Source organism: Danio aesculapii, chromosome 3 (genome assembly GCF_903798145.1).
Source record: "Danio aesculapii chromosome 3, fDanAes4.1, whole genome shotgun sequence".
Taxonomy (NCBI): domain Eukaryota; kingdom Metazoa; phylum Chordata; class Actinopteri; order Cypriniformes; family Danionidae; genus Danio; species Danio aesculapii.
Genome location: NC_079437.1, coordinates 7,143,261 through 7,169,363, shown reverse-complemented (window position 1 = coordinate 7,169,363; position 26,103 = coordinate 7,143,261). Strand labels below are relative to the sequence as shown.

The window sequence follows — 26,103 nt, the reverse complement described above, 5'->3', positions numbered from 1 at the left end:
ATATCTAGATAAATGTGTTTAGATATCTATATCAGTTTGGCGAAACTGTTGTATTAATACCTCATCAGCTTCAGCTCCTCAAAATAATGAACGAATGAAGACAGTGCAGTTACTTTAAATACCTGACACAAACACTGCGTTAAGTTAAATGTGCGTGATGTATGTGGTAATTTTAAGAACTTGGATAACAAAATAAATGTTATACATTTTTATTTGTGCAACATATTCCAAAAGATCAGGGGCTTTTTACAATACATCAGGGGCTTAAGCCCCCAAAGTCCCCCCTCGCAACGCCACTGGCATGTGTTACAGTTTTTTTTGATTGCTTTGATGCAGTTGTCAACTGAAACTCCTCATTTTCAAAACCGTTAACACACAGACCTAAACAGTGGCACTCATCGTCAAAATGACACATTTTGCTTGCAAAACGCACATACCGTGTCAAAACATTTAAAATATGCAACAAAAGCTAGTTTTACTTTTAAACAACACAACTTGCAAACAAGTATATGAGCTCTTTCAATTAATCATTACACAATGGACAGCAAAATACAGAACTCAGTGTGAATCAGTGCACCATTGCTTGCCATTGTAGCCTATTGCCCATGCCGTTTGATGTCTTTTTATTTGGGCAAATTTGTCTTTTTGCAAAGAATTGGATCCAGAATAAGAAATGCTTTGATTAAATTTATATTGAATTCAGGACATTTTTCAAACTGTGGCTGAAAACTGAAATACTGTAAAAAAACAGATAAAAGTAATAAAATACTGTAAATATTAGAGAAAACACATGTAAACAAATATACAGTCAAATCTATTGGACTGTAAATAGGACATGGCGACTATTGACCTCCTCCATCAATGCTGGCACAAAACACAGACTTTCCACCATTTATAATGTTTGCAGACTGATTGCTAATTGAAGATTTGTATGAAGGAGTGTCAAACCGGTGCTTCAGTGAATTCATTCTGATCTTGGTAGTTTCTAATAGTTAGGAATAGATGGTTTCTGTTTGGTTACCATAGGTAAAACAATGGAGTTTGGACTGCTTGAATGACATCCGTGTTAACAGTTTTGAAAAACATTGGGGAAATTTTGTCTATCCAATGAGAAAGAGTTTACACATTTGCAAGACATGTCCTCTTCTCTGCTGGGATTGTGATGAGGAAAATGGCGGAGATCCTAGTTTCTTTAACCAGATCAAAGCAATCAAGAAAAACTGAAACGCACTAATTTTGACAGCCCTAATATATACACACACACACACACACACACACACACACACACACACACACACACACACACACACACACATACAATTAATTAAACAATATATACATCTAATTAAAAACCAAACCAATTGCATAATATTCCACTGAAAAAACACTAATTAACACCAGTTTTTACTTAAATGCCTTATAGTGATGTATGCTGATCTTCTGGCTTTGCATTTTATTAACTTTTAAATGAATCACATCATATATCATAAACATTTTTAAATGTGTATATATTTGTTCTGTAATAATTGCATTACAGTTTTTCTCAATTGATTTGGCTCATTTCTTGAAACAGAAATTACATTCTCAAAACAGCATAGACAAACCTCCAAACCACTTGGCAATTGTTCACAACAGCATTGATTTTCTCATTCATTTCATCAAATTGCTAATGTCTAAGTACATCTTTGCAAATGATTAAGTACAGGTAGCCGACATTTAGCCCAATTTCCAAGTAAATAGATCTTGTTGATCTAAACTGATTGTTAATTCTTAGTCTAATGGTTGTTCTCTCCAAAATGTGTCAGCATCATTTCATTGTATAAGTCATCACATGCACAATAGTCTGTTAAATTGTCAAAATTAGTCAAGACCATAATACCATGAATACCATACAATAGGTCAATCCTTGAAACATTTGATTACAATTTATTAAAGCTATTTTTTTAATTTATTATTTTTATAGCTTTTTGCACTGATATATGGAAGTTCCTTTGTGTGTGGTTGATCATTACAATAAAAAAGGAGTTAAAATTTCCTTGGCAGTATGAGTGCAATGTAGGACGTCAAACCTTGGAGGCTACTCTTACCCTAAAATCCAATTTATTTTTTTCAGTTTTATACACAATTGTATTCTGTTAGCTAGACAAAAAGAGTACAGTAACCTTTGTCAATGAAGGACTGGTCTAAGACTGTAAGGTGGACATGAGGTATATTTTAGTGGTCCTTTGCCATAATGACAAAACATATAAACATTTTGACTTGCAGTGCTTACACAATGCTAAAGGGACGAAGAATTTTGGGGGCACTGATTGTTTAAATGAGAAGGAAATTTAGTTTTGACACGAGTGAACTGTTTTGGGAAAGGTATGAGCTTTTGCAAGTGGGCTATAGTGTTGTGTTAAACTGTAACACTGTTTTGCCAAATGGTCTTAGAATTTTGAGAATGTAATTTTTGTTTCAAGAAATGAGCCAAACCAATAAAGAGAAACACTGTAATTTATTCATGTAGCAAACATTACATCACACATGACAAAATTTATTTGACAAACCAAGACTTTTTATTTAAGGTTGGTGTGTACTATTCTACTTTGTAACCACATTTCACCTTTTCATGGTCGATTCTAAAATGCTTGTTCACATGGAAATAAAAGTGTACAATTGCTACAAAACAGGAAGTTGGCTCTGTCTACCTACCAGTCTATCTAATCTCTCTTTCCCCCCTAAAAAATTATGAAACGTTAATGTTGCTGATTAAAAACTGATGTTCTCAACCAGTGCTACCTCTAAGATTTCGTGGCCTCATGAAAGCTTATTGTTCTGAGTCTCTTCAATTTCCATCAGCAGCATCACCTTAAACAGCTTCAATACTTATTCCTTGATCACCAGCTCCAACAACACCTCCATCATCAGCTCCAACAACACCTCCATCATCAGCTCCAACAACAACTCCATAACCAGCTCCAACAACACCTCCATCACCAGCTCCAACAACACCTCCATCACCAGCTCCAACAACACCTCCATCACCAGCTTTAACAACACCTCCATCACCAGCTTCAACAACATCTCTATCATCAGCTCTGAGCATGCTTCCAACACTTCTAAGTGCAAATTCAAGAAAAGCACCTACAGCAGCACCTGTAAGAGCAACACCTGAAAAAGCAGCACCTCCAAAAGCAACACCTGCAAAAGCAACAACTGCAAAAGCAGCAGCAGCACCTCCAACAAGACTACCTACAACAGCAGCAGCTGTTGTACCTCGAAAAGCATATTGATTTTTCCTAGATATTTTTACTAATTTGACCTGCTCATCATAAGAATCTGTCTCTCTTTTGGTTTTCTCTAATGCCATCTGCTCTTCTCTCTCTCTATTCTCCTCTTCTCTCCTCTGTTTTTCCTCCTCATATTCTCTCCTGACCTGTATCTCTGTCTCTCGTCTGACTCTCTCTAATGCAATCTGATGTTCTCTCTCTTTCTCCTCCTCCTCTCTCCTCTTCTCCTCCTCCTCTCTCCTCTTCTCCTCTTCTCTCCTCTTCTCCTCCTCCTCCATCATCTCCAGTGTATAGCAGGAGTGTGAGTTCTCAGATACCAGTCTCTCTACTTTCTCCATCAGTTCAGTCACCTGTCGACTGTTTGCTGGAGCTTTAATGTTGAACTCATGATATCTGTGACCATACCGATTAATGAAATCAGATAATTGGGTGTTTCCCCTGATCAGTTCTCCTAGTGTCCTCATGTGTGGTTTATCTGCGTGAGTGAAGAGCACCAGAGTAAATCTGAGAGCTTCTGCACCAAACTTCTGCTCAAACCAGTGGATGAACTCCTGCTCCTGCTCAGTGAAGGTGCTTAAAGGCAGAAAGAGCAGAATAACATGAGCTCCTGGTGCACATGACCGAAGAGTGGTCTTCAGCTCAAAGTCTGAGTCAAAGTCAGTGTGTGTGGAGAATCTGAAGTCTGGAGTATCGACCACTGTTACTCTGCGGTTATTCACAGATCCAGTGTGTGTTTGACTGACTCTCGTCACTGATGAAGAGCTTTTCCTGGACTCAAACACTGAAGCATTGAAGATCATGTTTCCTGTGATGCTTTTCCCAGACCCGGTTTTCCCAATCAGCAGCAGCAGCCGGTGTTTGACAGAAGATTCATCTCCATCTGTCCTCTGTGCCGTGTTCTCAAAGCTCTAAAACACAAAATAAAAATGAGCTGAAACAGCAATTTACACCGTTAACCCTTGCTGTAGATTATGCACTAAATAACTCTAAAATAGCCAGTGTTTTGCTGTAATAAAAAGAAACAGTATTTTACTGTAAAACGAGTAGCATTTGTATGGAATTGTGTGGTGCAAAAGCTAAATTAGTCAGGGGCAGAAATCTTAAGGCAGAAAACAATTTTTTTTTACTTTTGAGTGTGCTCCATTCTCTGTATCTGAACTGATGGACAGAGTCTGAAATGTTTTAAAGTCCCGTAAAGTGCTTTGGAGTGTGCATTTTTATTCTATGCTTGATGTCATCTTAACCGAAACACCAAAAGAAGGGTGGGACACAGTGTAGCTCCTCCCCTTTTTGTAAAACAGTCAACAGCGTTTTGTTTTATCACCGCTCTGACATGCCCCAACCCCTTCAAGATGCTTCTCATTTCATGCACTTGAGCTCAACCACTTCTGAAGTGATAATTGGATTTATCACAAATATTAACATCAATGTTTTGGTATTGATATTTTGGCCTCTCGTTATTTGAAATATACAAATGTAAAGGTGTTTATTATCTGGCCAAATCTGAAGGATAATGAGATCATCTGTATTTACTGTATTATCAACACAAGGAAGACACAATTGTAATAAATGTTTATTTATTAACAAAAGAGTAAAAAGGGGTAACTAAAATTAATACATGTACAATAAATGAAGTGCATAGGCATGAATCATGAAGGTGATTAAGTTATTGATTGTAATTTAGAAAAGATAAGTGATAGTCTGATAAGGTAACCCTTATTCTAAAGTAACAAAGAACTTCCTGGTTATGCCCGTAACCCACATTCCCTGAATAGGGATCGGGGACGTGTGTCTGTATTAAACAGACTTTTGGGAGTGCGTTAGATGACCAATCACTTCTGAAGATAAGAAAATGGGCCAATGAAATGCCAATTGAATTGGCGGAGCTTAGCTCCACAGCTGAACCTGATGAGCTAATCAACGCTATATCAGTCATCTGCTGTAGTCAGCTCCTCAGATTTTGCCTGCTGAAGGCTCAGTTGCTGTGGCAGTGGAGACACCTGTCTTCATTTCCTATTCGGGGAACGTGGGTAACGGATGTAACTAGGACGTTCCTCTTCATAAGGGAACTCAAACATGTGTCTGTAGTAAACAGACTTTTGGGAGACAGTATGGAAAACGTCACAGCAGCCAAGCCCGTCACACTCCTGATGTGCAGCTTGGCAAGCGAGGCGTGAGCGCACTGACTAGGCACAAAATATTACCATTACATGGGAATAACAATAAGAATTTAGATTGGGGGTCTTAAATGTTATTTTACCTAGCTAATATAGACTAGGGATTTTTAGAATATGACAGCATGTTGAGAAAGCGTGCCAGTTCCTGAAGGGGGAGGACGCTGCCGAGACCACCTGCTACCCAAGAGGGGAGACTTGATGGTAATAAAGCATATGGACTAGCCCTAATGAGGGGGAGTGCTACATATTATAAGCTGCCTAGCAGTTAGGGAAGACACAGGTCTGCAGATAAGGGGGAACACACCGTGGTAAATAATGCATATGGCATCACCAAAACTGGGGAGTGCACATAGCTGGCACCGACCCTCAGCATGCAGGTAGACCAAACGGGCATACCAGACCACACACTCCTACGCTGAGTCAGGTGCTGGGGGCCTTGGAGGAATTCTCTAGGGTTCACCTAAAAAGGGAAACTTACTAGTAGAATAGAAAATGTGCACACATCTCCGGATTAGGGAGCCTGGCGCAGCAAGAGTTTATTGACACTGAGCTTTCCTCCCGATTGATCGAGTAACCAGTAACCAAGAGGAAACTGACTCCACTCGAGGATATAATCTTGATAATGTGTTAGGTGCCGCCCAGCCCGCAGCTCTACATGATCTGTTAAGAGGTGCTGCGTACTCACGCCGAAAAGGAGGCCCGGCTTATTATATTATTAATATTATTATATAAGTGTGCTCTCTCTCACAGGGGACACAGCTCGCCCTGGCACATAAAGTGAGGGTGATGGCATAAACTAAAAAATGGACCAACTTCTATTTTAATACAGCACCTTCCTTCTGCTGATCATAACAGAAAAGAGCTGCGTATGCTTCGTGTCACGTTAAGCGCAGTGCGTGGAAATAGCAATGAAAGGCTGGGTCTGCCTTCTCCGCAGGCAGCGGTTGCAGGCTCACCACTTAATATTAAAAGGGGGCGGTAGCAGCCTTGGCACAAGGTGAACTGAGGTCTCAGGTAAACGTGAGAGTAGTCCGGTCCGAATTACTGGAACAATTCGCTGAAAATGCCACCGGAATCCTAACCCTCCTGATACCAGCGTGATCAGCAGAGCTGCCTTAAGGACAGAAAACTTAGATAGATACTGATCGAGTGGCTCAACGGATCTAATCATAACCAATGGGGCTAGAGATCCCAAGAGTGCGAGAGAGGGGGTGGGGATGGAATTAAACATCTCGCGCCACACACCTCTGAGAAACCGGCTGATGAGGTTATGCTTTCCCAGCGCGCTTCCATCAGCAGCAAGAACGGAGATGACCGCACGTTAAACCCTCAGTGTGGAGGGAGACAGCCTGCGCTCCAGCCCTCGTGAAGGAAGAAAACAACACCAATCTGGCATGTGCGGGGGTTTTCTCAGAGACAATTCCCACACAATGAATAGACTCCACTGCAGAACATAGGCATGCCTAATAGGGTGCTCTAGCCTGAGTGACGGTGTTAACCATTGCACTGATAGGTCACCTAACTCTACTGCGCTCTGTCTAGAAACCATCCAAGGAGGTTCCAGAGCCTTGCACAGGTGCCAGAGGGTGCCCGTTCCAGTAAAACGAAGTGCTTTTTCCGGGGAATTCATCAGGGAGGGCCATCACGAGGAGTGTGAGTCCGGAAACTCGGGTCCGGTTGGGCCAGAGAGGCGCAACGAGCGAGACCCGCTCCTTGTCTCCCCGACCTTGCACAGTGTCTATGCAAGCAGGCTCACTGGGGAAAAGAAAACACATATTGCGTAACCCGGCACCAGCTAAGAGCCAGAGCCTGTGTGCAGAGCAGGGAAAGCAGCCAGCGAAGGGGTGCTTGGGAAAAACAGCAGGATGACCTGGGCTTCTCTGCAGCATGCCCATAACAACTGGAATATGAACGGCGATATGAACGGCGTGCAGCTTTTTAGCCGCAAGACTCCAGAGGAGCGGATGTCGAGTGAACTGAGACATGCTACGGTAGCACACACCACCCAAATGGTTGATATACACTATCGCAGCCATGCAGGCCATCCTAACCAACACAAGTTTCCCCCTCCCGCTTCGTTAGGGACCGGCAGAGAGTGAGATAGAATACCAACAGCTCCAGGCAGTAGAAATGCCAATGCAACTGGGTCCGGTTTACGAACCTGCAGCTGCATGCCTGATACACACAGCCCGTCAGCCCATACTGGAAGTACCTGTCAAAATGACAGCATAACTGGACACTTGTTCTAAGGGCACTCAGGGTCGTAGAAGGCAAGATCCATCCAGGGGCTGAAGGTGCGGAGACACAGTGTGGTGACGTACACCCGGTGTGTCTCCGCACGTCATGCTCATCTACGGGCCCGATCATGAAACCAGCGTTGAATTGTTTTCATATGAACAGTTGAGCAGCGTGATAGCGGCTACAAATGTCATATGCCCCAGGAGCCTCTGAATAGTTTCATTGAGACCACTATAACTGCCGAATTGATCAGACAGGGCAGCGCCAGCCCAGCGCGCTAAGAGCGCACCGTGGTGCAGACCGAGTCCAGCTCCAACCCGAGATGAGAGAAGCTCTGCCCGGGGGACAGCCTGCTCATCAAATACGAACAGACCGAGGTGCCGGAGCACCAGGTCTCTGTGCAAAATCGATCAGTTCAGAGACCTAAAAAATAATAACAGTCAATAAAAAAATCAAAAATGCAGATGCGCGTGCGCCAAACAGGGAGAGCCCAAAGGGAGGACTCTTACTACCATGCTCGTCCCCCCCGTCGCACTCTGGAAAAATCACAGTATGAGGAGGGAGAGAGCGAGACATGGAGTGAGCCTCTTTCAGGTCTATAGCTGCCACCAATATCACAGACCAAACGCACTGGGGGGTGCGTTTCTGCATGAGCATCTCGATCGGAATCCAGAACAGATGACAGATCAAAACGCGCAGATAGGATTGATATTACCCACCGCTCTTTGGATACGATGAAGGGGGGTGTAAACCCACTTCACCCAACCCATCCAATTAAGTAGACAATTTTATACTGAAACACACTATGCCAAGGTCTCTGTTAGAGGTTTGGAAAGTGGTATATTTACGTTTCTGTTGTTGATGCAGTGGTTGGAAGAAGTTGGATCTTCTTGCAGGTCTTGAAGCAGACAAGCAGACTTAGCTCTCTTGAGCTTTAAGAGGAACAAATCTGGAGATTCTGGGACACGCAGAACTGGAGATTTCTGGAGGTGGTGGTTCTGATGTCAGGGACACGCTGACATCTTTATCCTTGAATGTAGAGTTCCTGGAAATCTGGGATGTTTGGAGGTGGTAGTCTTGAAGCTATGGTTTCAGGTGCCTTGGAAAAAGCACTGTGAATCCAAATACCATGAATATCCTTGCTGGAACACGCAGCAAAGTTCTGAAGTCTTCAGAACTCAGATTCAGATAATTCAGATAACTTGGAAGGTTCAGAGAATCCTTTTGTTTCATCTTTCACACGTTCATTGGTTACATGCTTGCATTGAAAACGAAACCACTACTACCATGTGTATCAGGCCTTCCTTCTAATACCACAACTCTTCTTTTTTGATACCACCACTCACCTCCGTGTACACCACTCTTCTGTGTACACTACTCTTTCTCCTTGAGAGAATGTTTTTATCCTTTCTCTAGAACAGTGTTTCCCAACCCTGTTCCTGGAGGCACACCAACAGTACATATTTTGGATGTCTCCCTTTTCTGACCCAGTCACTTCAGGTGTTGGAGTCTCTTCTGATGTTATGATAAGTTGATTCAGGTGTGTTTGATTAGGGAGAGGTTGAAAATGTGTACTGTTGGTGTGCCTTCAGGAACAGGGTTGGGAAACACTGCTCTAGAAGGCAGGATTGAAAAGATGGCGCCTTTCAAATTCAGCATTGTGATTTGATAATCCTGTGAGTTGGTCACTGGAAGGTGTCATGCATAGTGTGATCAACCTTTGCATAGTCATAGTCCACAGTTAAACTGTTATTGTATTTAAGAGTCTTAAATATTTAGGTCACAAGATAGGTCACAGTCATTATGTTACATCATATCACTTTCTGCTGGATGTAAAATGCTCTGCAGTACATTTGGTCATTTTAGAACAGTGGTTCTCAACCGGTGGGGCGCGGACACTCTCGCAGGGGGGCACGAGTAGGCTACAGGATGGGAGGAAAAAACTTTAAAAAAATAAACAAATGTGCAAATTTGTTTGGATTCATCGGATCTATTCTCGCTGCTAAAATAGACCAAAACAGTAATTATTTCATCAAAAATATATATTTTAAAAAGTTTATATAATATATAAAATATACCGGTATTTGACTGACATGAAAAGTGACCAATCACAGTCGACCTTGTCTAGTTTTGCGTGAAACGTAAGGGCGGGACAAAGGCCTTTCTGTGTTACAGTGGCAGAAAATAACAACTGAAAAACAATGTTTTATTGGAGTAATGCTTTTCGGGTGTTTTCACTGGAGATGTCAGAGATGTCCATGTTATTTGCAAGAGTAATTAAACTGCCATTTCGATGATCTACACACGTTTGGCTCTCTTCTTTCCGACAGCTAGTTTACTCGCCTCTGACCTGTCACTCTTCTGAAGCCTGGTTTAATACAGTCTGAATGTCGACGTGGGAATGCAGGTATTGCGTAATTATTCATTTCTGCAAATGTCGCGAGTGCTTTCTTTTAACTCGAGAGCGCATTCATGTACGTTAATCGCTAAAACTGGATATGCGAGCTCTCGAATAGGCTTTTTCAAATGAACTGCAAGTCCTCTCATTATCGCGTGTGTGCGCTCAGACTATATACAATCGTGATCTCAAAGAAGTTGAAATTATTTATCTTTGCTCCTTGACTAAACTTAGTCAAAACTATCAAGTATTTAGAATTAGATTGATGCATGACCAATGATAATGCTAACAGACTTATTTGGCTGTATTGTGAAGTGAAACTTAGCCTGCCAGAACTTTTAGCAAAGGTGGAACTTTTTTATTTCTTCACGACAAAGCAATTATGCTAGAAATGTTTCTGGATGAGGTATTTATTTGATTTATACATAATAGCTCTATTCTAATCTGTCTTAAAGCATCACTATTGTGCAGGCATTACAGGTCAAAGCAATCTGTTACATTTATCAAAATAAACAATCTTAAAACACTGCTTTAAAAAAAATGCTGTGTTGTCATATTTCAAATACATCAGAAACATCAGAACATCAGAAAGAGCTTTATTGCCAGGTATGTTCACACATACGAGGAATTTGTTTTGGTGACAGAGCTTCTACAGTGCAACAGGATTACAGAGACAGGACAAAAAACAGATAATAAATATATTTTAAAAAAATAGAAGTGAGTCCAAATATACAGATTGACAAGTGTATGTACATGTTTATTACTATATACATTATATGTGCAGCTGTTATGTGCAAATTGGCATGTAAAGTGTGTTGTTAAATAAGTGTATATGTGTATAAAAGTGTATAGCAGTAGTGATGTTGGTTCCACAATTATTATCATCAAGTGTTCATGAGATGGATTGCCTGAGGGAAGAAACTGTTTCTGTGTCGGGCTGTTCTGGTGCGCAGTGCTCTGTAGCGTCGACCAGAAGGTAACAGTTCAAAGAGGCAGTGTGCTGGGTGTGAGGGGTCCAGAGTGATTTTGGCAGCCCTTCTGCTCGCTCTGGATAAGTACAGTTCTTGGGGAGTAGGAAGGGTTGTACCAGTGATTCGCTCAGCAGTCCGAACTATTCGACGTAGTCTTTGGAGGTCATATTTAGTAGCTGAGCTAAACCAGACAGTTGATGTGCAGCTCCTTTGGGGGGGTTAAACTTCCTCTGCTGACGAAGAAAGCACAGCCTCTGTTGAGCTTTTTTGACAATGGAGTCAATGTGAGTGTCCCACTTCAGGTCCTGAGAGATGGTGGTGCCCAGGAACCTGAATGACTCCACTGCTGCCACAATGCTGTCCATGATGCTCAGTGGGGGGAGAGCAGGGGGGTTTCTCCTGAAGTCCACTATCATCTCCACTGTTTTGAGCGTGTTGAGCTCCAGGTTGTTGTGATTGCACCAGACAGCCAACTCCTTAACCTCCTGTCTGTAAGCAGACTCGTCATCGTCCTGAATGAGGCCGATAAGTGTGGTGTCGTCTGCAAACTTCAAGAGCTTCACAGAGGAGTCTTTTGATGTGCAGTCATTCGTGTACAGGGAGAAGAGCAGTGGGGAGAGGACACACCCCTGGGGGGCGCCAGTGCTGATTGTGCGGATACTAGATGAGAATTTTCCCAGCTTCACCAGCTGCTGCCTGTCCGTTAGGAAGCTGTTGATCCACTGACAGACAGAGGTGGGCACAGAGAGCTGAGTTAATTTGGGCAGGAGAAGTTTTGGGATGATTGTGTTAAACGCCGAGCTGAAGTCAACAAACAAGATCCTCACATAGGTCCCTGGTCTGTCTAGGTGTTGCAGAGCATAATGCAGTCCCATATTTACTGCATCATCCACAGACCTGTTTGCTCTGTAGGCAAACTGAAGAGAGTCCAGTGAGGGTTCAGTGATGTCCTTCAGGTGGGCCAGCACCAGTTTTTCAAAAGACTTCATGAGGAATGCACACGTCTTCACAGAAACTGATATAAGATGTTACAGTCTCTGTGAGCTCATCCAGATCGTTTGCAGCAGCTTCAAAAACACTCCAGTCAGTGAGGTCGAAACAGGCTTGTAGATCCCGCTCTGTTTCGTTAGTCCATCTTTTCACAGATCTTAATACAGGTTTGGCTGTTTTCAGTTTCTGCCTGTAGGTTGGAATGAGATGAATCAAACAATGGTCAGAGTGTCCCAAAGCTGCTCGTTGGACGGAGCGGTACGCATCCTTTATTGTAGTATAGCAGTGATCCAGTATATTGCTGTCTCTTGTGGGACATGTAACATGCTGTCTATATTTTGGCAGTTCACGGGACAGTTTTGCTTTGTTAAAATCCCCGAGAATGATTAAAACAGAGTCCGGGTGTTGTTGCTCTAGCACCGTGATCTGATCAGCTAGTTTCTGTATCGCCAGACGAGCGGAGGAATGTAAACACTGACGAGGATGAACGAGCAGAACTCGCGCGGGGAGTAAAAAGGCTTACAGTTAATAAACAGTGCTTCGAGATCTGGACAGCACATCTTCTTTAAAACTGTTACATCTGTACACCACCTTTCATTGATGTAAAAGCACGTCCCGCCACCGCGTGATTTCCGCGTTGATTCTTCGTCGCGATCCGCTCTGAACAGCTGATAGCCCGGGAGGTGAAGCGCGTTGTCCGGTATGGTGTTGTTCAGCCAGGTTTCCGTGAAACACAGAGCAGCTGAATGCAGAATATCCCTGTTTGTCTGAGAGAGCAGAATGAGTTCGTCTATTTCACAAGCTTCTGTTTCACAAGCGCGCCTGCACGCTTTCCTCGTCTGCGCGCTTGAAAGCGTTTGAGTAGCACTGCGGCTCTGCCGACTACAATGTCCAACAGAACATCAGATAAATCCAGGTATGGAAAAATATTTGGTGGTGTATGTGCCCGAATGTCCAACAATTCGTCTCTGGTGAAACTAATTGTAGGAATATGACTCGGGACAGGACAAACTAACAAAAACACAAACACTACTGCAGAGCACGACACGGAGGCGGCCATCGTCATCATCTTGAAACATACCTCAAGTGAAACGAAGTCATTTGTTTTATTATTTTACTACTGACAGTGTTCTTGTAAAATTATTTCAATTTAAGATCAAGTGTAAAATAAAATATTGTATAAACAACAATGAGCAAATAAGAAAAAGAGTAATATATGTAAATAAAACCCCAAATTTAAATATTTTCATCATATACTTCAATTAAACCGTTCAAAGCTTGAAAGTATTGTTTAAAAATGGACAAAAAGTGTCTCTATGGCCTTAAAAGTATGTGCTAGTTTTGCCAGTGCTATTGAAAATGATTCATTGTAATAAAAGGAAAAATTGACCAGACTTTGTTAGTGCAAATTCCTATATGTAGCCTTGTGATTTAAGCAATTAAACCATTCAAATAAAAAGGGCCATTATGAAAATTAGATTTTTTTTCAAAAGTAATTAACTAGTACTCAGAGTAGTTTTTTAAAAGAGTAATTTGTAAAATATTAGTATTATTTTAGCAGTGTAATTGTATTATAACTTGAGTATCTCAATCTGTGAGAGAACATCAACAAATAAAATAAAAAATTCTCAAGCACATTTAGTGCAGGTTTATTATATTATTAGTACATGACTAATTAATTATTATATTATTATTATTATTAATAATAATGGTATTATAATGGTTTTTATTTATGCAAATCGATAGATAGTTCCTATGCAGTATTTTTACAAATTGCTGAGAAGACATTTCTGGTGTTCAATACATTGCGTGCCAGTCTTGGTTTATTATATTTTAGTTATTAATATATTATTAAATATATTTTTTATTATTGTTTTTTTTTGCATAAATCAATAGATAGATCCTATGCAATGTTTTTATGGGTTGCTGAGAATACATTTCAGGTGTTCAATACGTTGAGTCTCAGTTTCGAAAATAAAAGTAGGTGCTGGAAAAAGTGCTTAAAAATCCTTGATTTTCATTAGGCTGTGCCTGTATGAACCCTGTATGAAATCAGTGACACATTTTCAATCATGAGGTGATGGTAAATTAAGTGATGGTCAGTTGTAAGCTCTCTGGGTTGTCAGGTTATGTGATGTATGTTGCTGAACTGTATTCAAATGCTATAAATGAAGGTCCTTGCACCCTCACTGAGTCCGAAACTGTCGTATTTGTTTTTTCATATTAGATTCAACTTTATTGTCATTACACATGTACAAGTACAAGGCAACGAAATGCAGTTTAGGTCTAACCAGCAGTGCAATAGCAGCAAGTGCAGGATACAGGTATAAGTTATAAAGTGCAGTTATAGAAAAACTATGGTGATATTTACAGATGGATGTACTATGAACATTATATACAGGTTGTATTAGCTATGAACAGATTTACAGTAAATGAATATATGTACAGGATGCTATTAATAATCAGGAGTGTGCAGATAGATAAACATAATTACAAACGTCCATGTGCAGTGGGTATGTACAGTTCAGATAAGTGAATCAGTGCAATGAATATGTGCAAACTTTAAATGTGCAAATGTTAAATAGTGCAGTGATTGTGAGGAGTAGAAGTTAGAGGAGTGTGGGGGTGTGTTGGGGGGCAAAAGAGTCAGTGAGGGGCAGAGTTCAAGAGGGAGACAGCTCTGGGGAAAAAGCTGGTCCTCAGTCTGCTGGTTTTTGTCCGGGGGAGCCTGAAGCTCCTGCCGGAAGGCAGGAGAGAAAACAGTCTGTGAGCAGGGTGAGAGGTGTCCTTAAGAATACTGCGTGCTCTGCGCAGACAGTGTTTCTTCTGGATGTCCTCTATGGCTGGCAGTGTGGCCCCTGTGATGCGTTGGGCAGTTTTCACCACCCGCTGCAGTGCCTTACGCTCAGCAACAGAGCAGCTTCCATACCAGACTGTGACGCAGTTGGTCAGGATCCTTTCTATTGTGCAGCGGTAGAAGTTCACCAAGATGGCTGATGAAAGCTGGTTCTTCTTAAGTTGCCTCAAGAAAAATAGGCGCTGGTGAGCCTTCTTGACCAGGCTGGAGGTGTTGGTGGTCCAGGAAAGGTCCTTTGAGATATGGGTCCCCAGGAACTTGAAGGATGAGACAGGCTCAACGGCCATCCCATTAATGTGGATGGGATCATGTGAGCCTGTTCGTCCCTTCCTGAAGTCCACAATGAGCTCATTGGTCTTGTTGGTGTTAAGGAGCAGATTATTGTCGGTGCACCAAGTGGCCAGATGCTGTATCTCCTCCTTGTAGGCAGTCTCATCATTATTGCTGATTAGACCAATCACTGTGGTGTCATCTGCAAATTTGATGATGGTGTTGGATCTGTTCACAGGCCTACAGTCGATGGTAAAAAGGGAGTAGAGGAAGGGGCTCAGCACGCAGCCCTGTGGTACACCAGTGTTGAGTGTGACGGTGGTGGAGCAGATGTGGCCTGATCTAACATTCTGAGGTCTGTTAGTCAGAAAGTCCATAACCCAGTTGCAGAGGGACGTGTCGATATCCAGGTCTCTGAGTTTGATCAGTAACTTAGAGGGTATGACAGTGTTGAATGCTGAGCTGAAGTCAACAAACAGCATTCGTGCATAAGTGTTTTTATTGTCCAGGTGAGTGAGGACAGAGTGCAGTGCTATGGAGACGGCATCTTCTGTGCTCCTGTTGCCAAGGTAGGCAAACTGATGTGGGTCCAGTGTGGATGGCAGAGAGTCTTTCAGATGTGCCAGGACCAACCGCTCGAAGCACTTCATGATGATGGGTGTGAGTGCTACAGGGCGGTAGTCATTCAGGCTTGTTGGGCTGGAGTGTTTCGGCACTGGCACAATAGAGGTGGTTTTAAAGCATGTTGGCACAGTTGCTAGGTTAAGTGACAGGTTGAAAATGTCTGTGAATACCCCAGTGAGCTGTTCTGCACATGCTTTGAGGACGCGCCCAGGAATACCGTCCGGTCCAGCAGCCTTACGCACATTGATCCGACTCAGTGCGGTGTAGACTTCTGAGGAGGTGAGTGTGATAGGTGAGTGGTCGGTTGAGGTAGTGTTCCTGGTGTAGGGTTCTGTATTGTCTCTTTCAAAGCGGGCATAGAAGTCATTTAGCTCGTTCAGGAAGGAGACATTTGTGGCTGTGGGTGTGGACTGGCTGGGTTTGTAGTTGCTGATGGCCTGGATGCCCTGCCACATGCGCCGAGGATCAGAGTTGGAAAAGTGCTCCTCTAGCTTTAGCTTGTAGCAGTGCTTGGCCTTTTTGATGCCCCTCTTCTGATTAGCCCTGGAAGTGCTGTAGGCCTGTGCATCCCCTGATCTGAAGGCAGTGTTGCGTGCCTTCAGCAGGAGGCACACCTCCTTGTTCATCCATGGCTTTTGATTTGGGTATGTGGTGATCTGTTTCTGGGATGTAACACTGTCTATGGTGGTGTTGATATATTCCAGAACAGAGGAAGTGTAAATATTCATCATTTGGTGGCCTACAATTGTAAAAAACACACCTCAAAATATTTGCTACGGATGCGAAAAATGCAGAAAATCGAACCATCCAAATCAATTTTTATGATGGATGGAAGTTGCAGAGGCTGCAAACGTATATAAAACAAATAAACTAGTCAGTATGTAGGCTACAGTTAACTATTTCCTTCTTTTTTTGTGAAATACACGCACACACGCAGCCAAGCTGGGCGTGGGTGGGGGTCCCTAACTGCAATGATCCAGCTTTGGGGGGGCCCAGCTTGCAAAAGGTTGAGAACCCCTGTTTTAGAATGTTAAGTTCTAATTCTGTAGTTATTTTGGTGAAAGTAACTAAAAAATAGAGTCATGTAACATATTACTCTTCTGAGACAGTAATATTGTAAGGTAAGAGATTACTTTTAAATAACAGTAACAAGTAATCTGTAATGTATTACAGTTTGGAAGTAACTTGCAAAACACTGTTCACCACACCCGTGCACAATCACCTGAATTCTAATTACACACACCTGCACCGTCAATCACTGTTCACAGTATGAAGACTTACCATTTTCAGTCGTTCATCGGCTGGAATGAAAGTCCGATGGTTCACCTCACTTTCTTCCCCATTCGCCTTCTTCCATGGATGTCTCCTTTCTCCTGTGGACTTTTCTCTTCACTTGTGGATGCAAATCCTGTGAATAAGGGAAGTGACTATTATACTTTGGAGGTTGATGAAAGATCCATTGTTTACCTTGTGAACTGCTTACAAGACTGCTCTCATTCAACTAATTTCACTTACCTGCCTCTCCTACCAAAATATCCACATTGTTTTGAATAAACTGACTAAAAGAGATAACCATCCTTGTCTTCACTGTGTGACTGACAGGTTTCCAGCCCGAAGACAAACACACATGGCTATGGAAGTTAACACAGCACTAATCGGAAGTTCATCGGACCCATTCGCTGGAATTGTGTATTCCATGCAACAGACGCTGCCTTCCACACCCATGAGCGCTGCTACAACCCCAGTGGTCGTCACTAGTACACCCCTGGCTTGCCCCATGAGTTATTTAGGCGATCCTAACACCTACCATGGCTTTCTACAAAGTTCTCTCTACATAGAGGCTAATGCTAACCAGTTTCCCAATGAGATTTACAAAGTTGCTTTCATAATCTTCCTTTTTAAAGGACAAGCTTTACAGTGAGCGGATGCTCTTTGGAATGCCAGTAGTCCAGTGATGGCCATGGTAATTTTTAAGTCACTTCAAACAGGTGCTCACTAAACCACTCACCCCCCTTTCTGTGCATGATGAACTGATAAACCTAAAACAAGGTAACTCCACCATTCATGAATTCACTTTGCAATTCCGAGCACTCGCTGCTAGCAGTGGCTGGAATCAGGTGGCCCTCCTCGCCGCTTAACGAAAAGGTTTAAAGCCCCATATCCGTAAACAGATGGTAATTTATGATGACAACGCCAACCTAGAAACGTTTATTAAGAAAGACATCAGTGTGTCATAGCACCTCTCTGCCTGTACCTTCTCTCCGTCCGTGTACCCTAATTTACCCACTAGAGCTTTGGACCCTGGACCCACAGGACCCTGAAGAGCCAATGATCACGGACGCTTACTGTCTAGAATCCGCCGAACAGCAACGACGAATGTGTAATCAGCTTTGCCTCTACTGTGGAGAATCCAACCACCTCATCTCAGCCTGCTCAGTCCGGCCGCCTTGCCTGATGGTAAGTAAAGTTACTCTAACTCCCTCTGTATCCCATATACTACATATTCAATCTTAATTAATTGGAAATTCTCATATCATCCCCATACATGTCCTGGTGGATTCTGGATCATATCCTCACAGTATGTAACAAAACTCAATACAAAATAACCACCATTCAAGACTCACCATTAGGTGATGACAAAATCACCCGGCACATCAAAGTAGTAATCATTTAGTCTCCTCATCATCACCAAGAAAAATTTATCCTACTCATTCTTCCCCGAGCCAAAGTTGATGTCATCCTGGGCAGGCCGTGGCTCGCACAACATCAACCCAATATGAATTGGAGCACCTGGGAAATACTAGGGTGGAGCCTGTACCACCTGTACAAAAGCCATTGTTCAGTTTATGCACATTTAAAAGAGGTGTTGTACAACGATTATGTCGTCTCTGATTTAGAAGAAAAGGTGTGGCGTATTTAGTGAGTCACACCACCGCTATCAGTTCAGTTCAGAATCAACAGAGTGAAGCAATCGACCGCGAATCAGTTCAGTTCAGAATCAACCGAATGAATAAAAACAAAAGTGAATCAGTTCAGGAATGGCGATGTGAATGCAGAGGTCCTACAATCTCATCTGTAATGCAGCAAAACAGTAGATTATTGTCTCGTTCTGTAGCACCTTCACTTTGTGAACTACAGAAGAGTGTATTATAATCTGAATTGACAGAGGATGGTTTTTAATAATGCTGAAGTCTCGCTCGTGACGATCCTTGAAAGTGCATCATTGAGAAACAACCACACATGTGCAAAAGTCATATGAAGCAGCATCATAATTATTCAGCAACATCCACTACTGACTGAAATTCCTGCCCTTCTCATCGCAGGAGGATTTATTGTGCACCAACGCAAAAAGAAGAGGGGGTAAAAAGAGGCAAAAAGAAAAGGGGGCTTTAAATTGAGGTCGTAAAAGTAGTAGGAGCTGGGAGAGGCCTGAACCAGAAACCAGCTGTGAAAACACAAAGGTGGGGGGAAGCAAGAATAAAGGGTATAGCAAATTTGAGGGACATTAGATATGTCCTGGAGAGAGACTGAGATGGGTTTGCTCCAGGCTGTCTCTGCTTTCTTGAAAAAATTTCCCTCTGAAAACACTCCCCACAGCTCTAGAAACGGCCAAAGCCCTTTTTCATCATGTGTTCCGGAACTATGGGCTCACCGAGGATATTATATCAGATCGTGGACCACAGTTCATTTCCACGGTCTGGCGGGCATTCTTTCGGCTTCTGGGTACCACTGTCAGCCTATCCTCCGGCTACCACCCGCAGAAGAACGGTCAGACCAAGCGTAAAATCCAAGAGATTTGCCGATACCTTCGGATGTACTGCAACCAACATTAAAACACCTGGAACCAGTATCTGCCATGGGCTGAGTATGCACAGAATTCTCTCCGGCAATCCTCCACCAGTCTAACACCCTTTCAATGTGTATAGGATACCAACCTGCCCTGTTCCCATGGTCCGGCGAGACCTCAGAAGTGCCCAAGGTAGATCACTGGTTCAAAGAGAGCGAAATGGTGTGGGACTCAGTTCATGTCCATCTCCAGCAGGCAGTTCGGAGGTATACTAACACCACCAATCATCGTTGCCTCCCCGGTCCCATTTATCAGCAGGGAGATAAGGTATGGTTTTCTACCAAGGACATCCGTCTCCGTCTGCCATGCCGCAAGCTGAGTCCCTGCTACATAGGACTGTTCACCATGCACTCCCAGATCAACCCAGTCACCTTTTGTCTCAACTTACCTCCTCATTACAAAATTGCACCTACCTTTCATGTTTTCTTGCTTAAACCTTACTCTGACCCTGTTTCTCCTCGCTCCACAGACCCAGAACCACCTTCCCCAACCAAGCTGAAAACATCACAGACAACATCTACCAAGTCAAAGAGGTCCTCGACTCCCGGCGGCAGAATCAGGTAACAAGTAGAAAAATGACTTTCTCGCCAACCAATCTGGTAACGCCAACTGATCTGGGAACTTCTTTTACTTTCATGCAGAGATTTAATGGAAGCATATGGGGAGGTGTATTAAAAATTAATAGTCATGCTACTCAGAAAATTTATCACGAAGATTATTCCAAACAAGTACCCAATATTGCACATCTATTTAATTTAATTTTATCTAGTTTATTTAATCTACATCTAATCATATGTATACACACATCTAATCATATGTACACACACACGTATTGATATGAATTATTAGCCCTCCTTTGATTTTTTTCTCTATTAAATATTTCCCTAATCACAGCATTTCCTTTCTTAAGCCTTTAAATGTCACTTTAGGCTGTTTAGAAGTGTCTTAAAGGCTTAACTAGGTTAATTAGGGTAACTAGGTAGGTTAGGGTAATTAGGCAAGTTATTGTATAATGATGGTTTGTTCTGTAGACTATTGAAAATAAATATATAGCTTAAAGGGGCTAATAATATTGACCTTAAAATGGTGTTTAAATAATTAAAAACTGCTTTTATTCTAGCTGAAATAAAACAAATAAGACTTTCTCCAGAAGAAATAATATTATCAGACATACTGTGAACATTTCCTGAATCTGTTCAACATCATTTGTGAAATATTTAAAAAAGAAAAAAAAATAATTTAAAGGGGGCAAATAATTCTGACTTCAACAGTATTAACTAAATCACTAGGATTAAAGCTTCAGGCTACCTGCAAAGAATAAATCTCTGTAATAACTTAATTTAGCTTAATTTAGCCTGCTTTCATGCAAGTCAAGGCTAAATTCAGCCGGGAAAGTTAAAAAAAAATCCAAGCATGTACATGTATATTTGTTTGCTGCCAAAACAATAAATTTCATTTGTCTGAAGAATTTATATGCTTTCTATTTTTAAGAACAGTTAATAATACTGATTAATTTTAGTAACACTACAATCACTGCTATATATGATATACCATTAATGTGTATGTAGTATTATGCTGCGAGTAGTAGTACTATAGTACACTAATTAACTGTAAGCTGTTTTCAGTTAGTTACCACTAATGCTGTTACAGTAATTAACTGGCAATCTGTTCCCAGTCACTGTAATGGTTCGGTTAAAGTATTTAACTGGCAACACTGTTTCAAATAAACTCACCTGATACACCATGTTCATTTTGCTTCTTCAACTGACACTTTCAGCAAGATTTAGTCACCCAAACTAAACAAGAACAACAAAATCATATTAATACAATATAAGTGCAAGATGATTACATTTCTGTAAACTATGTATTAACAATTTACAATATCAGTGCACTAATATGCATCAATTAATGCTTAACTAATCCACAGACCATCATGAGTTAATCTATAACCAGCGTAAGAATTACAGAGGGGGTTGGGAAGTGACTCCCTAATTAATGATTGATCCCCCTGAAGGACATCAAGACAAGTAATAAGTGGCAAACAATTTTCTCTGATCTGTATCTTAAATAATAATGCTATTAATTAAAACAATACATAATATATACATTTGTCCCCCCATACCATTGTGAATGCATAATCACACCAATCCATATATGAGGGATTGTAATCATTCAACAGTCTGAAACCAGCAGATCAAGAGTACCAATAAACACCGTAAGTGTTCAAAACCCACTTATCTTGTAAAATATGTGCTTATATCTATAAATAGCCTTGTAGAGTTGAGGAAAAAAAAAACTTCTTCAAAAGTAGCGTAACACAGCCTCATAAATGTAAACAATTTCTCTAGTTTCAAGATCTGTAAGAGGACAAACTTAGATAAGAAGAGAAATTGTTCATATTTTTAAAGTTTTCTATCGTGAACTGAACAAATGTCATTTCCAGCACATCTCAATATACAGCTTTTATTTTAAAATGTAATAAATGATGGCAGTCAAACATTGTCTAAGATAACTTTTGTATCTTATTTAACCAATCTATCCACAATATATAAAATAATTATACATTTGTTAATGAATTAAATTAGTCCCTTAGGACCAAACACTGAATTGTACACCTGACACACTCTAAAATTGAATACTAATTTGGTTAAGAGCTTATTAGAAAATAAATAAACTGAATAAGTATATTAAATAGAACATGAAGTCATACATTGTGAATACACTTTAATGTGTGATAAGAACATTTTAAATATTGTTTTAAAATGTGTGTGGTGATGGAGATGACAATGAATCAGTGTTAATGTAGAAAAACATTAGATATTTATTGGAAAAAATATTAAACTCTTAAACTCACACTTATTAAACTCAATTTACTAATTTACTAAGCATAACCACACTTTTTTGCATGTGTAAGGCTGATATTGATCTAAAAGAGAAACTGTGCTGTTACTCTGCTAATTAAACCTTCACACTATGCTCTTAATGGTGGAATGAAGATCAATGAAGATTGGCCACCAGACAGCTCAAATTTAGCCATCAAACCTCCAACACTAAATTGGCAAGTGTTCAAGTGTCATTGTTCAACCCCTGTACGTTCACAATACATATCAATCGTGTTTTGAAGCCATAAATGTAATTTCCACCAAATGCTGTCTTTTCCACCACAGTGGGCAGCGTGGTGGAATTTACATTTCTACAGTTTATTGGGAAAATTTTTTAAATAGCTTCACTGATTAGCTTTATATTAAATAGCTGATTGATACTAGCTTTTCATGTATACAAAACACTCTTATTTACCTAATTTTGCTTGTTTTTTTAAAACACCTCTGAAGGGTAAAGCATGTTTGGAAATGACATAGAATAAATGTATTTCCTTACAAAGAAAAATCAAGGTAAATATTGCTTGATGTGTTGTTAATGTAAATTTAAATTCCTCCATCTTGAACATGTTCTCAGATGGCACTGTTTATTTTCATAATAACCACCTGAATAATCTTTCACACAAACTTTTTAAAGCGACATTACAGTGTTGTGCTGAAATGACACTGATACTGTGCGACAGCTATATTTTGTTTAAAAAAGAATATTGATAATAGTCTCACATTAATAACTATAAAATAATACAATTATTTCACTAGTGCTACATTAAGATACATTGATAGATTTACATTTACATTTAGTCATTTAGCAGACGCTTTTATCCAAAGCGACTTACAAATGAGGACAAGGAAGCAATTTACACAACTATAAGAGCAGCAGTGAACAAGTGCTGTAGACAAGTTTCAGGTGTGTAAAGTCTAAGAAGCTAAGCATTAGAAAAAAAATGCTTTGCTTCTTTTTTTGAGAGAGAGTACAGTTAGTTACCAGATAAATATTATGCATTGTTAAAGTTTAAAACTCTGGGTGTGCGACAAGGCACCTAAAAGGAGGTTAATAAATATGAAAAACAATATAATAGAAAGGTAGTAAAAAAATTTAAAGTAAGTTTTATTGTTAGTTTGACAAAGAAAAAGGAATTTGATCAAAATTATATATATTTTTAGTATATGATCAAAGGACTTAAAAGTGCCCGTAGTAAAAGAATTACCCTTATGCACATCAATAAACCAGTATTGTGAAGTGTTACAAACTGCATAATAACATTTAGCATTATTTATAACATTAATACAGTGTAAGTGCTTTAAACCTAACACAGTTGGTCATATATTTACACAGAGACATATAATTTGTGTATATTAAATTTTGGATAAAGCAAACTTTAGATTTTATCCAGTTTGCATGTTAATGACATTTACTAGCACAAGCTGCAAGCTGGTTTTGATTTGCTCTGTAATATTGTTTTATATTAACGAGACAAACTTGTATAGCCTCAGTGTTTTAAACAGACACTGCCAAAGTGTCTACACTCGAATACAACAATGACAGCAGTATAATTTAGAATTTTGGCATTATATCAAGAGTTTAGTTTTAAGTTAGCTACGTTGTCCCAAAAACAAAAGCAGATGTAAACAAACAAGAATGTTATATTTACATTAATATAAATCTACTTACTGAAAATGACACAAAACCGTGGAGCTGAGGTGTTTTCTATCCGTACTGTAATACTTTCACTTTTGAATCATGTGAGGCTGTTTGTCTCCATTAGAAGGCGCTGTGACTCTATCAGGTGAAGGGTTGACCAAGGAAGTGGCATGATCTGACACGGGCAGCCTGTACATTCAACCAATAAAGTGGGACGTGTATTTTTGTTTAGTATTATCTGTAAATTGTAGCATTGCAAGGATACAATATCTTAAGTTATACAATCCATATTTAGCATTAAATTGTAATTGCAACTTTTTCAGCTCAACAATGTTGAATTCTGGACTTCTGAATTCTGCTAAATCATCCTAAATGAATGTGCATCAGCCTGACTTATGTGGGACAATATGGGTCTAAACACAACCATAGTTTAATGATTCTGACCACATCTGTGCAGTTCCTCTGAATATCAAACCTACCAGAGTGAATTCTGCCTAGCAACAGCTGATGTCACATGATCATGAAGCTTCTGATTATAATATAATGTCCAGATAAGAGGTTTAGATGAACATTCACCAGAAGAGTGTGGTGAACAAGGGAAATCTCTGATGTTAGAGGAATTTCAGAAATCTAACGAGATTTCAGTGTTATATTTTGATTATGGGTATTTGACAGAATATCGTCTTAAATGTGATATTTTACTTTGTCAAATAGTCAAAGAGAAAAGGTTTAAAGCAGCAGTGATATTATGCTATTTACAGGCTTTTGTTTCTTCACAAAATGATGAAAATTATGGAGTAATATAGGAATGTCTCTTTGGTAGTTGTTGCTGTAGTAAAGAAAATGTAAGAAATGTGTAGTTAATGAAACAAGACAAGCATAACAACTCCTGAAAATAAAAAAACTGAAGTTCCCTCTTGCCCGCTTTTCTTTTCTTGTATTTTTACCAGCCAACTTCAGCTTCTCAGCAGTGATAAGTCAATAAAATAGAAAGCAGGCCTCCACATGACATGAAACTTCATTTGTAAATATCAAGTTACACTTCTATTGCTCTGCTTGGTATCAAATTGTGCAACATTATAGGCAGGGCCGGCGCATCCATAGAGGCGACCTAGGCGACTGCCTAGGGCGGCAGAATAGAGAGGGCAGCGTCCCCTACACCTCCCTCACCACCCGTGTCCTCAGCAGTTATATCAGCAACTAGGGCGGCAGAGCGGCAGTTCAGCTTGCTCCGGCTCTGATTATAGGAAGAAATAAAACAAGCATCAAATAATTCGTTATTAGATGCTTCATTTAAATGACAATTAAAAACCCACCTCTTCTAGTATCACCTGAACCCATGTAAAACCCTTGAGTGTGCCTCACACAGGTGAGTGGGTTTGACAAACCACCTCTAGAAAACACACTTATTTCTTTGACACATTAACCAACACTTCATTAGTTTTGCACCAGACACTTTCTAACCAAAATAAATAGATTCCTCTGTGCATTTATAAAGTGTGCTACACACAGGTTACTGGGCTTGACAATCCACTTGTAAAAACTCACATTTTTTTCTTTAAAAAGCACCCTCTTACTCTAGCACCTAATTTTTTTTATATTTATATTATACTTTTTATAATCAGCAGTTCTTGTGTGTATTGCCTCTTCTTGGTGAATCACTGAATGCCACAATGCTCAAATGCAGGGTTCAGAGGCTTTTGTCCAGTTTTGTCCAGACTTTTTTAATGCCCCTCGTTCTGGGCTTCGGGCCAATTTTCACGCCATAGCTAGCACACATATTGGGCTTCAGGCAGGGGCGGACTGGCCGTCTGGCAATTCTGGCAAATGCCAGAAGGGCCGGAGCAGTTTTAAAATGTGGGCCGGTCAGGTTTTTTTTTTTTTTTTTTTTTTTTTTTTTTTAATATGTATTGTTTTTGCATGCTGGCAGCTTTTATC

At 40.5% G+C, this 26,103-nt stretch overlaps 1 protein-coding gene across 2 annotated transcripts; it reads right to left on the bottom strand.

Moving 5' to 3' along the window:
- Nucleotides 1-221: 221 nt before the first annotated feature.
- On the bottom strand, nucleotides 222-24,249 carry LOC130220778 (GTPase IMAP family member 9-like). 2 transcript variants are annotated; one of them, XM_056453020.1, is made up of 4 exons: nucleotides 24,196-24,249; nucleotides 21,378-21,440; nucleotides 17,079-17,205; nucleotides 222-4,180 (listed from the first exon to the last, which is right to left on the bottom strand). In XM_056453020.1, exons 3-4 carry the CDS (start codon nucleotides 17,079-17,081, stop codon nucleotides 2,852-2,854), a joined length of 1,332 nt encoding a protein of 443 aa, XP_056308995.1. In that variant the 5' UTR covers nucleotides 17,082-17,205; nucleotides 21,378-21,440; nucleotides 24,196-24,249; the 3' UTR covers nucleotides 222-2,851. The 2 variants fall into 2 exon arrangements, with proteins under 2 accessions (XP_056308995.1, XP_056308994.1); XM_056453019.1 differs by lacking the exon at nucleotides 17,079-17,205.
- Between the last annotated feature and the right edge of the window lie 1,854 nt (nucleotides 24,250-26,103).